At 39.1% G+C, this 14,212-nt stretch overlaps 1 protein-coding gene across 12 annotated transcripts in view; it reads left to right on the top strand.

Moving 5' to 3' along the window:
• PPFIBP1 (PPFIA binding protein 1) overlaps nt 1–14,212 on the top strand; it is a 193,313-nt gene that overhangs the window by 157,658 nt on the left and 21,443 nt on the right. For 8 of the 12 annotated variants that reach the window (XM_034645934.1, XM_034645936.1, XM_034645933.1 and 5 more), the window contains 5 exons: nt 1,495–1,587; nt 3,358–3,472; nt 6,730–6,791; nt 10,173–10,257; nt 11,365–11,519. In XM_034645934.1, coding sequence (XP_034501825.1) covers nt 1,495–1,587; nt 3,358–3,472; nt 6,730–6,791; nt 10,173–10,257; nt 11,365–11,519 — 510 coding nt within the window. Of the gene's footprint in view, nt 1–1,494; nt 1,588–1,906; nt 2,000–3,357; nt 3,473–5,353; nt 5,387–6,729; nt 6,792–10,172; nt 10,258–11,364; nt 11,520–14,212 lie in introns of all 12 variants that reach the window. The other 4 variants (XM_034645929.1, XM_034645932.1, XM_034645939.1 and 1 more) reach the window with 3 other exon arrangements.

Below are 14,212 nucleotides of genomic sequence, written 5' to 3' on the forward strand. Positions count from 1 at the left end.
AGCAGAAAGTCTGCTTGAACATTCTCTCCTTCGGCCCCTCCCCACAAGCACGCACACGTGCGCTCTCTCTCTTTAGGGAAAAAAAGGGAAAAAATAACCATAGTAATAACTAATGAGTAATTATTATACAGTACCGTTAAGTAGTTATATAATCAGGAAAGGCATCCCTTTCTCTGCGTGAATCAATACGCATAGAAGTTCAGGAAGAAAGTTCTGTTTCTTATAGTGTTGTTTGTTTCTTTTTTATGGCATTTTTGTATAATTCTGTCATCTGTTAATTTGTGGCTCAGGATTAGCAGACTTGTAAAATGAGGAATAAAAACACGTTAACCGTTGATGGGGTCTTGATGGCTTGTAGTAAAAAATAAATCCTCTCCACAGTATTTGAAGTTGGTATTGTGTGGCATTCTGATTGCCTTTTTCTAACTGTCTGGGCTCTGGACAAAAATATGTTGCTATTTCTCAAAACACTTAGACAAGTTTTACGAGCAAATTAGTTTTTTTTTTTTTTAAGTGGAAGTAGAAAAAGCATCTGTCTGTATTTGTATTTTGAAAACTTTAGGATTATTGTCTTTTTCCTATTCCAAATAAAACAGTGTATTATGACAATGTATTTGTAAATTACAGGGCCCTCATCCACCCTCCAGTTGAAAATCCTTGGTTTAAAAGGTTTACATTTAAAAAAAAAAAAGGATTTAAATTCCATTCTATTCTCCCAGATTGGGTTGATGAACAATCTGTATTTTTGTTAGACAAAGGAGGAAATTATAAAAATATTTTTATAAATAATCCACATATCACTGAAAAGGCCCTAAAAGTAGATGACTTTACTAAAGAAAATTTTTCTAGTTAATTTTTAAAGACAATCTATATGGTGATTTTTAGTCGGGAAATAGCTAATGATTGATTGTATGTGATTAGCTACCTTTCTTAATCAAATTGAAAGTCACCTTTTAACTNGGAATCTATATGGTGATTTTTAGTCGGGGAAATAGCTAATGATTGATTGTATGTGATTAGCTACCTTTCTTAATCAAATTGAAAGTCACCTTTTAACTCTTAATTATAGGAAACAGACTAAGGGTTGCTGGAGGGGAGGAGGGGTGGAGGGATGGGGTAACTGGTGATGGGCATTAAGGAGGGCACTTGATGTAATGAGCACTGGGTATTATATAAGACTGACGAGTCACTAAACTCTGCCTCTGAAACTAATAATACATTATATGTTAATTAATTGAATTTGAATTTTAAAAATTACCTTTTATTTCCATAATCCCATCATTGTAGGTCAGAGGCATTGAGAATTAAATGTAGTGTTTTAACTGGAAAGATGCTTTGGGTCTCAGGGAGATACATTTGTTTCCATTTGTCTGATCCAATTCATACAACTTGAACCCAGAGGCTGTTGACTTCAGATTTCCAAGCTACTATTTTGGCATATAGATAGGTGTGTTGCTGCTTTCCTGATGTATTTCATTGTTCCTTCTTTGACAGGGGCTAATGCAAGAGATCAATGATTTGAGGTTAAGAGTCAGTGAAATGGACAGTGAAAGACTTCAGTATGAAAAAAAGCTGAAATCAACCAAAGTAAGTTTTCTCAACAGCAAAAGTTTGTAAACACGTGACTCACTTATCTATGATTGATAATATAAGTAAGTTTTCAACTTAGTGGATGATAAAGAAGGTATTTTACAAGTGAATGAAATTTTCCCCCAAGCTGGAGACCTTCTTGAATTTGAACACCACTATTCTGAATAAAAATCGGGGCTTAACTAATCTAGTAAAACATAACCTGTTATTTCTCTTAGTTATCTAACCTCCTTTATAAACCGATACTATTTTCTTGGATATTCAGGCTTGTCTTTTTCTATCTGTGGTTTCTTTCACACCTCTGTCTCTCTACCAGTCTTTAATGGCCAAACTTTCTAGCATGAAAATCAAGGTGGGTCAGATGCAGTATGAAAAGCAGCGGATGGAGCAAAAATGGGAGTCACTGAAGGTGTAGTAGACTTTGGGTAACGGGGTCCTGGGCCTGTTTGCTTTCTGGCTTGTGCTGTTTGCCGTGACAGTGTTTTTAGTAGCATGTGCATTCATCGTGTGTGTGTCATCTATTTTTTAAAAATACATTTAGAGCTGATGAAAGGGACAAATGCGATCCCTCATCTTGTTTTCAGAAACATTTGAAATAATGAAAAATAATAAATAAGCATAATAAAAGTATTCATTTATAAATTAGATCTCACTCTCTTAGAGTATCTGAGATCCAAGCATGGTAAATAGTTGTAAAAATGCACCTGGGAAAAAATATCCGTTTTGTATCAATAGCAGAGACTGTTTCTTCCTTTGGGACTTTCTTGAAGGTAAACTATATGGTGGCACTAAGTTGCAATTACTGCTTAAAACTAGCTACTGAAAATTCCTTGTACTTGGTATCCATGCCTATCATAAATAAAAAGTATAGGACCAGCTTTCTAGCTTCATTGGAAATCTTCTCATTGTACTAAACATAATACATAGATTTAGAGACTGAAATTAAAATGTTTATCAAATTATAAAAGTGCATTTATTAGCTCTGCATAACTTTATTTTCTGTGCTAAATACAGCCAGCAAAATTTCAGTTTGCTGAAGCTAATTCTTCACCAAAATTACACTGAAAATGAGAACATTAGTAAATAAAACATTGGAATTGGAGTCTTTAAGAGCTGTGTAGTAAAAAAATAAGGGGGGGTATTTAAAATCTGTTTGTTAAATCTTTTTTCCATTCTTGTAGGAGATTCTGTTCTTTTATTTTGGTGATGAGGATGAATTATTTAGTCCCATGAGTTGGCTAACGTTGTTCATCACCTGCTGCCTTACTCATTAATTAAGCTCTGCTTTGTCCAGGGAACATGAGTGCCATCTTGAAACACTAAATAAATCTCAGCCAAGTCTTAATATATATTTTCCAATTGGCATTTGTTTTGGCTTTATTTGCCTTTATTTGCCAGACACTTGTGTCTGATTTGATCATCATCCTTGATTAACTTGGGGAGATTTTTTTTTTAATTTATTATTTAACATAAGATTTAAACCTTAGGGCTACCCTGGTCCTAATTATACTTTAAAAGATTTTGTTTTACTTTGGTCACACAGAAACTTGAAACACTTATACGAGAATTCTTATACGTTGACCTTCATTAATTGTCTTGCTTCCTGCTTCCCATTGCCACTGTCTGATTTCTCAAGTCTGCATCTAGATTCCTATTGTTTTCTGTTTCATTCCCAAAAACTAATGATTGATTTAAGAGTTAACATGCTCCCCGAATAGTCCCTTTTAGTCATCATCTCCTGTTTTAAAATGAGTTTATCATTTGTAGGATGAACTGGCCTCTTTAAAAGAACAGCTGGAGGAGAAGGAAACTGAAGTAAAAAGGCTACAAGAAAAGTTGGTGTGCAAGATGAAAGGAGAAGGGCTGGAAATTCTTGACCAAGGTAGGTACATGCATTTGACATTTGTTCTCTTACTTGTTCGAACCCTCCCTGTGCAGCCCTCCTTCCTCCCTACATCTGCAGAAGAACCCAGTGTTAGTGATGTGTGAGCTCCGAGGGTGGGGGGGGGGGGGTGCTAGCAGAAACCAGCGAAGCCCGGGACAGCAGGGACTCCTCTGAGACTCCCTCCCGTGCCTGGCGCTGTTAGCTTCCTCTTCAGCAGCCGGAGAACTGCAGCTCTGTGCTCTATCAGGTGTTTATTTTAGATGACTAGGTTGTAAATTCTCCCAAGAGAGTTCTTATTCAGATCACGGTACAAGGGAGTGACAGAAAGCATTAAAAGGAACCATTATTATGTCCCAAGATTATTTCCCTCTGAACTGACCTTGAAACAGCACGATGTAAGGGATTTAGAAAACGTTCCCACCTTTTTGAAAGAAAAGAGGAAAAGACTTTGCATCTTTGGAAAATCAATGAAAATTTCTTACCATGGATTGAGCCCTCGACCTCCTAGGAAGCGAAAATAGGCTGATTTCTGTGTTTCTGAAAACGTTTGTGAATTTATCAGAAATTTTTCTCGTAATTGAGGAGATTTGCCTTGAATGTTGTATGGACTGTAATTTTTATTGGATGTTACACTTGATAGAAAATAACTTGAATGAAATGTGTCTTTTATGTTATATTTGGAAATCTAAATGCACATAACACGTGATAACACTAGGTTCGTTTTAACCTTTCTTTGTTATTACAAATCACGGTGGCACTGCAAGCTACCAAAGCACCTTGTGACTCTTTTGAAACAAACCATTCCATTTAGTGTAGCTTTAGTACATGTTTATGTATCATGTGAACACTGGTAACCTCACTGTCTGAACAATGAAGGGCTTGAATTCGGTTACCTGTAATGTCTTTCTTGGCTCTAGAATACGCTGGCTTTATATCCCTGTAGTTGCAATTCCCTATGGATCAGAAAGCTCAACTCATCAACCATTGAAGGAAATGGATTTTTTTTCCCTTTGTATATTTTGGCATATATAGAATGGTGGTTGTCTGTTTTTTGTTTCTTGTTTTTAAGTAAGCTCTATGGTCAACGTGGAGCTTGAACTCCCACCCGGAGATCAAAAATCTCATACTGTACTGACTGAGCCAGCCATGTGCCTCTAGAATTGTGTGTCTATAAAGCACACTCACAGATAGGTCATGCTTTTAGGGTTTTAAGAATAAAAGGGAATTACTGGACTTGTGGGCTAGAGGATGTTAGAGTAGTGGTGCCCAAAGATGGATACTGGTCTGTGACCTGCTTGTTACCAACGCACAGCCGGAGAGATGCAAGGGTTGAGAGCAATGTTTAGAGACCTCATGGCAATCTGATGTTGGCATGACATCTAACTGTGTGATCCCTGGACTCATCTCATTGAATAGGAGATAGACCACGTCAGTGTTGTTGAATTTGAGTGGTGAGTTTAATGTGTTGTAAGCAACGTGCTGGGCACATTCAGGAGAGCCATGTGTTGACCTGTAATAGAAATGTAAAAACAACCAAAGCATCACTAACGGTTTTTTCATCGCGTAGAACTTAAGGAGTGCTTGGACTCCATACGCCTAATTTTAATGTACAAGAAAATCAAGGTTCACAAAGATGAACTGACAGAGGTAGGAACTCAGATTTAGGTCTCTGGATGAATTATATTCTCTTTCTAACCTTACACAGAGCGTTATGTGCTGTAGTCCTGTTCCTAAAGCCACAAAATAGTGTTTACTCTTCAGTCTTTATAGGGTCAGAGTTTCTTTATTTTAGGTAAAAGACGAAATAATAGTGCTTTTAAAATATTTATTGTTGTAATGTATATACTAACTTCCAATTCGATGGGTTTTCCTGCACAGATGAAAATTTTAAAAAGAAGCTCAAAGACAAAAGTAAGGTTTTTGGTGTATTTCCATCAGCCTTTACATTCACCAAAAGTGCTACTTGGATTGCTCTTTGCATGTGTTTTAAAACATTTCTCTTACCAAAGATGTGAAGTTGCTTCATCGATAAGCTCTCCATTTCTTCAGAGTGCACAAAACGGAGGGTAAATAAACAAACAATAAAGACAAGGAGTAAAAGGTCGTTTTGCTGATTTTTTTTTTTTTTTCCTTATTCAGCCCTTTTGCTCCACATGATACAACAGAGCACTCAAAGTAGTGGGGGTGAGGAAGCCTTTTCTTTGTAGTTCAGGAGACGCAGGGCCAGGAGAGAAAGTTACTTTTCAATGTTTCGTAGCCCACGTTTTCACTGAGATCTACGTTAGGAATTAGACACGCCCTCTCGGTGTTAGAAAAGAGATTGTACCCAGGCTGATTAACAGAACCCAGATTATATAATGCAGCATAAAGATAAATCCTAATTAAGAGGTTCTTTCCTCCAGATATTGAATTCTTAAGAGAATTTGGCATAAAAAGAAGAAGGCAATTTCTACAGAATATACCTTAATTGGAAATGTTGTATCAGCAGTGAACAATGCACCACTATTTTAAAAATTAAATAGTAGTTTTTTTTTTTTCCCTCAGAAGCAGGTAACTTCAGCTCGATTTTTTTTTTCTGTTTGAATTTTTTAAATTTGTGATTTCATTTTAGGTTGACGTTTCATCTTAAAATATTGGTTCTTTTGTTATTAAAGTAACGTGCCTTTGTATTTGTCAAATTTTAAGGAAAATCACATTTACCTTACTTTGGCTTTTACACTTTAAAGTACTGTTGGAAATGATGTTTATAGATGAAGCAAAGTACTTATTATCCTTCTGTATGGAACCTACAACCAGCTTCTTAGCATGATTGCTCCTATAAATGCCACATTCCATCAGGCTCTGGCCATTCATGTCTCCATCTTGGTTAAAACTAAGTATCATTTTCTCTGCTTATGTCATCATGTACACCGTTCATCGCTTTCACCCACTGCTTTCTAGGTTGTTTTGTTTTTGTTTTTTTTTGTAAAGTCCATGTTTTCATGGTTATAGCACTGAAATTTCACCTTCAGTGTTCTCATGAAGATTTTGTTGTTGCTTCGAGAGGGGGTAGTTAGCTCTCTCCCATATTGTTTGCTTTCTGGAGTGATGACTGTTCAGGTGACATGGAAGGTGTTCATTTTCAGATTTTCCCCAAAAGAGGATATGGATGGTAAACATTTCATTAAAACATTTCTGTCCGAAGAGTCAGCCTCTTGTTATTGTCACACACGTTAATGAAACTGACTTCTGACATGATGTTGTGATATTTTCAGATATTGAAGTACAAAAAATGAAAAAGGCTGTGGAGTCTCTGATGGCAGCAAATGAAGAAAAGGTATCTAAATGAGATTAAAGTGTTTATGTGGATGTGTACCACCATTTTGATCATTCCATGCATTTTCTTGAGATATGTTAGTTTGAAAGAACATACCCGACACCCTACTGACATTGAGGGACAACTGTTCTCCCTTTCTACCCTTGTGTGCCCGCGCTCGGTGGTGGCAGTTGTAATTGTGACCGTGTGTGTAGAATGGCGACCAGCAGCACTAGTTCCACTGAGAGCTCCCTTCCCCCCTCCCCATGAATCTGGAAAAATGTTCAAGCCCTCAAATCACTTCTTTATATTCAGGTGGGAAATGAGAGAAAGGATACAGTCCAAAGTGCACACTTTCTGGGTTAAAGTGAACTCTGAAAGGGGTGGCCCATGACAACTTTGGCTTCATGATGGGGTTGATTTTATTCATATTATTTCCTTCACACTCCTGGGTTCTTTCACATCAGGGATTGTCTCTGTTCTCCTGAGAGGTGAGATACAAGAACACAGAGACATGGGCACTGTGAAATCCAATATGGCCCTAGGCTCTGTTTTAGCTACGTTGGCCAGATGCCAAGGTCTCTGGGGGTTCTTCTCTCCGGTTGCTTCTCTCACTTCATCCTGCTTAGAGCAGGGAAATAGTTACGTCTAAAGCTAGGTGTTTCTTCACGGCCTACCTGATCAGCCATATATCCAGCTGGCAGCCACAGTTGGGTTTAGCTCCTGTCCTCAGAAGTACTCTTACCTCAGGTTCTTTAATAGAACAAGGAGGCATTTTCCCAAGAAAAGAGTCACTTCAAGGAGTAAAAAAACAAGCAAATGCCAAAGATCCTTTTCTCTCATCTTGTTTCTTTCTCTAATTCTTGTCTTCTCTGTTTTACTAGGTATACATTTTTGCTTTTCATTCTCTTTATTTGCTCTGTATTAGGAAATAAACTCATTGTCCTATCCACCCACCCATTTTTAGTTTTCTTTTTGCTAGTCTTTCCCACTATGGAATAAAAAGGAAAGTTATTAGCAAGGGGCCCACATAGCTTTTACTTTTTTTTTTTTTTTTTTTTTTTAAGATTTTATGTATTTATTTAAGAGAGAGAGAGACAGAGAGCCGGGAGCCTGATGCAGGGCTTCATTCCGGCACTCTGGGATCATGACCTGAGCCAAAGGCAGACGCATAACTGACTGAGCCACCTGGGTGCCCCGATAGCTTTTACTTTTTAAAAATAATCACTGAGGGGCACCTGGGTGGCACAGCGGTTAAGCGTCTGCCTTCGGCTCAGGGCGTGATCCTGGCGTTATGGGATCGAGCCCCACATCAGGCTCCTCCGCTAGGAACCTGCTTCTTCCTCTCCCACTCCCCCTGCTTGTGTTCCCTCTCTCGCTGACTGTCTCTATCTCTGTTGAATAAATAAATAAAATCTTTAAAAAAATAAATATAAAAATAATCACTGAATTTCATTTAGTTTTAATTTCTCTCTCTCAAAAAGCATCAATAACAAATAAATCTCCCAATGTTGACCAAGGGCTTATGAGAAGTTCAACTGCTTTAGGAGTACCAAGCGTGACTTAAATTTTTAGTAGTTCCAGAAGGCTTCAGAGAGGCCATATTCGAGCAAAATCTGAGGAAAAGCAAGAGTTGTTCATCAGGAAAATGAAAGCTTCTAAGGAAAGTATGAGCCAAAACGTGTCTCAAAAGCAAGGCTTGGAATAGCCCAGTGCATCCTGGGAAAGTTCAGAATGAGATAAGGTGGAGGGGTATATGAAGCTGACATTCACACAGGTTGACAAGATTTTAAAAAAAAAAAATGGATTTGAGGGCTCCTCGGTGTCTCAGTCGGTTAAGCATCTGCCTTCAGCTCAGGTCATGATCCCAGCGTCCTGGGATCAAGCCCGGCGTCGGGCCCCCTTCTCAGCGGAGAGCCTCCTTCTTCCTCTCTGTCTGCCCCTCCCCCTGCTCATTCTCTCTCTCTCTCTCTCTCTCTCTCTCAAATAAATCCTTAAAAAAATTTTTTGGACTTGAGAATAAGTTTCTAGTTCGAGTAACAAGGTGAATGATAGTGTCCTCAAAGAGTTAAGGGATTCCAAGCAGAGGCTCAAGTACCAGGAGCAAATAATGAACTTAATTTTAGAGACAGTCAATTTTGCTGTGTTCATGAGACATTTAAAAGGGGATTTCTCATAGAAAGTTGGAAAGTGAATCTAAATTTTGAGATTAATGTATAATTATAGATTGGGTAGGGAATGAACCCCATCAGTTTTAGGAGAAATACAGAATTGTAGATTGTCGGGGACTAAACTATAGTTAATACGTAAGTTAGGTTTCGCTCCATGACAAATCACATTTATTATTTCTCACACTTCTGATGGCTGGCTAGGTGGTTCTTCTGGTCTGGGCTGGCTTTGCTGATCTCTACAGTTAGCTGGTGGGCGGGATGGGCTGGATGGTCTAGGACGGTGTGACTCACATGTCTAGTGATTAACAGACTTGCGTAGGCTGCTCCCATCTGGGATGTCTCTTCTCCAAATGATCTCTCATCCTCCAGTAGACTAGCCTGTGCATCTTCACCTAGTGCTCACAAGGTTCCCTGGAGGAGAGAGAGAGGGCAAGCCCTAATGTGCAAAGACCTTGCAAGCCTTTGCTTGCACCACATTTGTTGATATCTCTTTGGCCAAAGCAAATCACATAGCCAGGCCCAAACCAGTGAGGGAGGAGCTAGGGATCCCGTCTTTAGAATCAAGTAGAGTGAGGGTAAAGGACAAAATCTTAAAGCACTAACATTTTATAGTCTGGGCTGGGTAGATAGTGGGGATAGTGGAAGTAGAATATCTATCTGGTCAAGGAATTAAGAAATCAAAATAGAAGAAAAGAAAGAGTAGAAAGAAAAGTGAAAGAAGGAAAGAGTGGTGTCAATCAAGTACCAGAGGTCAAATTAGAAAAAGGATGAGAAGTGCTCCTTATTTTTGGTGAATAGAAAGGCTCTGATGACTAATTGACACAACTTTGGCTGTGTTTTAAGAAGAGAAAAGCCAGATTGTGATTGATGATAGCTGATAAAGACAGCAGGTGTAGATCTTTTCAAGACCTGACCCTTAAGTTGGAGTGGAGAATAATTAACGTTGATTTTTTTCTTGTTTTTTTTTTTGTTTTGTTTTGTATCTTATTACCTTGTTTTGTTTTTGTTTTTTAAAGATGGCAGCTGAAGGATAGGATCTCTAAATTTAGAGGTACTTTTTCTCTATCTCTGATGTACGTAGGAAAACTATTCTAGATATTACCAGTTTTACTAAAGTTTAGAAGTATTCTGTGAATAATGTAAATAATTCCTGTCTCCCTATTCTTTATGTCACAATTACTTTTACTGTTTAAAGTCATAGTTTAAAGATGACAATTTATTTTATTAATAGGATCGGAAAATAGAAGATCTTCGACAGTGCCTGAACAGGTACAAGAAAATGCAAGATACGGTGGTACTGACCCAAGGTAAAAAAGGTAGTGTGGCTCTATAGGTTTTCCTACTTTACTTGATTTTAAGTGTCTATGAACTTTTTTTTTTTTTAAGATTTTATTTATTTATTCAACAGAGATAGAGACAGCCAGCGAGAGAGGGAACACAAGCAGGAGGAGTGGGAGAGGAAGAAGCAGGCTCATAGCAGAGGAGCCTGATGTGGGGCTCAATCCCGTAATGCCGGGATCACTCCCTGAGCCGAAGGCAGACGCCCAACCGCTGTGCCACCCAGGCGCCCCTTAAGTGTCTATGAACTTTAACATTTGGCTTCATTTTCCTGGAATGTCCATTATTCCAAATTAGTTCATTCATTCATTCAACAATATTATTAGGCATCTGTTCTCTATACACTTTCTTGCTGTGTAGGCCAATGAGAATACTGTAGATTGGTTGGTCAGGGAGAGCCTCAGTGTGGAGTTCATTAGATAGCATTCCAGAGAGAGAGAGAACAAACAGCCTGTTCAAGATCCTATGGGGAGGGGCGCCTGCGTGGCTCAGTCAGTTAAGCATCTGCCTTCAGCTCAGGTCATGATCCCAGGGTCCTGGGATCGAGTCCTGCATCGGGCTCCCTGCTCATCGGAGAGTCTGCTTCTCCCTCTCCCACTCCCCCTGCTTGTGTTCCCTCTCTCGCTGGCTGTCTCTCTCTCTGTCGAATAAATAAATAAAATCTTAAAAAAAAAAAAAAAAAGAACGGAAATGATGAATATTGAGTTGTTTCATGGTGACTGTGTTGCTGTTCAGAATTAGTTTGTTGTACCACTGGTATTCTCCAGCTTGGTTATTTCTGAACTCAAATTTGAAAAGCCCCAAATTCTGAAACAAAATTAGGGACGGTTGTTGGACTAAATTAACTTCTGATTTCAATGCTGTGAGTCCGTGATGGTACCTATTAATACCACCCCCAAGCCTCAGGTACTCATAGTTTAACATGTTTCCTAGGAGCCCTGTTGTTATTTTTGTAAGGATTTCAGGAGAAGCTGACTGATTTTTGAGGATGAGAAAAAATTTTATCTTCGGTTGGTATTCTTCCTCCCAAAGTGAAACGTAAATGAAAAGCTGCCGTTGTCCTCCTTTTGCTTTGTCTTTCCTAGGTCAAGATGGCGACTTTGAAGATCTGCTCACTTCCGGTTCCATCTCCACTTTGCTGGATGCGCAGGGTTTTAGTGACCTGGAGAAAAGTCTATCACCTACACCAGTAATGGGATCTCCCAGTCACGACCCATTTAACACAAGTGTTCCGGAAGAGGTATTTACAGACTCTTAACATTATCTTCATAGTGAAGAGACTGTGTCATTGAAGGTTAAAATGCTGTTGACAGCGTGAAAGACATGGGATCTTTTCTCAGTGCAACTACTGACTGAGACTTGGCAATTTTTGTGTCAAGACTCAGTCTCATAGGACTTTATTGAAAGGTGTGTTTTTTCTCCCTCTCTTTAATAAATAAATACCTTGGGCGATGTCAAAATTGCTTAAATAAATCAGGAAAAATATGGGAGAAAGATGTCATCCTAAATAGATTGCAGTCTACTTGTTAAAGAATAAATAGGGAATAAATGAAAGGGGATAAAATGAAATTATATAAAGCAGTTGGTTTTAGTCACTTCCGGTGGTGCCTTTGAAAAATGCTGGACTAAAATTTCCCTGACTTCTTTAGACTTGGAAAAAAAGCAACTGGACAGGAATACTTAGTCTTGAACTCGTTTACTTTCCTTTCACATCAAACTGGTGCCAAAATCTGTTTCCATTATCTATTGCAAACCACCCCAAAAATTCGTGGCTTGAATGATAACATTTATTTTGCTAACAAATCTGTGACTTGGGCAAGGCTCAGCAGGAACATTTCTTCGTCGCTCCACTGGGCGACACTTGGAATGGTGTGAGGCTGGGGGCTTGAGTCATCTGAAGGCTACCCATTTGTATATCGCATGGTTGGGGCTGCTGTTGCCCAGGACCTCAGGTGAGGCCCTGGCTGGAAATGCATGACTGCTTGGCTTTCTCGTAGCACAGTGTTTAGATCCTAAGGATGAGCATCCCAAGAAGAGGACTGAGCAAATTTATATCACCTTTTATGGTACAACTCAGAAGTCATGTGGCATCTCTTCTCCTGTAGTCACAGGTCCACACACATTCACAGAGAGGAAACATAGACCCTACCTCATGGTGGACAAGTAACAATATCACATTTAAGAAGAGCACATGGGGTGGCATATACCCGTACAACCATATGCAAATAGTACAATCTGCCCCTCCACACTCTGGCTACTGTAATTTACATCCCTTTCCTATGCAAAATATACTCATCCCCTCTTTAAAGACCTCTTGGTCTCATCCCATTTAGGCAGCAGCATCCTTAGGACCTTGTCATCCAGGCCGGTTCAAGATGTGGCTGGAGCTCCTGGGGTGCAGTTTCTTGAGCAGTACTCCATTCCATTGAAAGAACCAGGCAATTAAAGGTCAAGCTGTTTGTGCCCTACACACCGGACATACCGTGGTGGGATAGGCATAATAACTGCTCGGCATTCCCATCGAAAAGGAGAGAGAATGGAAGACACGCAGGTGTCGTTAGTCCGTAGCAGTCCAAAATCCAGCCAGGCCCATGTTGCCAGTTCCTTCACAGGACCCAGTCCTTTGGGCTCTTGGTTAGTCCTCGTGAGTCATCTTTCCATTTCCATGAGAAGGAACCTATAACTGCAGATGAGTTGTTTTCTGTAACAGCGTCTGTACAAGTCCAAGGTCTTCTACCTTCTACTGTCTCCGTCCCTGTTGGTCTAATTTGGTGTAATATTTTATCCATTTGGAATTTCTTATGAATCAGTTTCTAATCCACTCCATCAGGTAGAGCATACCCACAGATATCTGCACAATAAGCCTTTCTCTAAAGTTTTCTGTGAGGCTGCTATGGAATATCCCTCTGCTTCTAGAGTTTTTGATCTCTTTGAAGGTTTCGATGAGATAGCAATACCTTAAGTCTTCCCGAGGTCTTAACAAAGGCACACCCGTGGCTTCTTGACAGCTCCTCTGTCTGCCCTAAAACTAGTTCTTAATTTTAGTGCAATGTGCTGTCTAGAGAAACTAGGAATGGGAAAGGTGGTTTTTTGTTTGTTTTTCACTGAACAATCTTGGCTCCCTTATGTTTTACAGTTCCTCTTTTGGTCATCTTTCCTTTGACATTTTACTGTACCTAGTGAGAAGAAACCCAGTGTCATCTTTACTTTTCATATCTGTTCCTACTAATTACCTAATGAGAAAATGAAATTTGAATTGAATGAAAATGAATTCAAGGAGGAAACAATTCACATTTCTCTCTTTAGTGTAGGAGAGGGCTAAAAGATGTCATTCATAAGGAATTAGTGGGTAGAGGAAACTGGAGGGAGATGGTGAAAAGGTACAGACTTCCCGTGATAAGACAAATGAGAGCCAGGGGTGTAATGTGCAACATGACGACTATAGTTAACGCTGCTGTCTGGTACGTTTGAATGTTGCTAAGAGAGAAGATCCGAAAAGTTCTCATTAGGAGGAAAAAAAATGTGGGTTTTTTTTTCTTTTTCTTTTTCATAATCTATACAGTACTGCATCTCAGTGATATCTCAATAAAATTGGAAGAAAGAGGCAAGGGATTAGTTAAGGAATAAGAAATATTTTAGAGGGAAAAAAAATCCCCTAATTGCTATAAATACATATTTATACTGAAGGGAAAAATAACACTTGACAGCCAATGAGTGTGCTTGCTGCCTGTTTACAGAAAGACAGCTGTTACTTGTAAGATGTGCCCAGAGAGTCTCATATCCTTAAAAAAAAAGTCTTTGCTATGTGAATTGTACTTTGATGAGGCTTTTAGTTTGGAACCAGAGTGATTTGATGAAGCTTGAGTTTGTTGAGCGACATTGTTAAAGAAAAGCTGGGAGGGATATTGGAGTTGGAGTTAGAGCCCTAAAGTT

Source organism: Ailuropoda melanoleuca, chromosome 16, assembly GCF_002007445.2.
Source record: "Ailuropoda melanoleuca isolate Jingjing chromosome 16, ASM200744v2, whole genome shotgun sequence".
Taxonomy (NCBI): domain Eukaryota; kingdom Metazoa; phylum Chordata; class Mammalia; order Carnivora; family Ursidae; genus Ailuropoda; species Ailuropoda melanoleuca.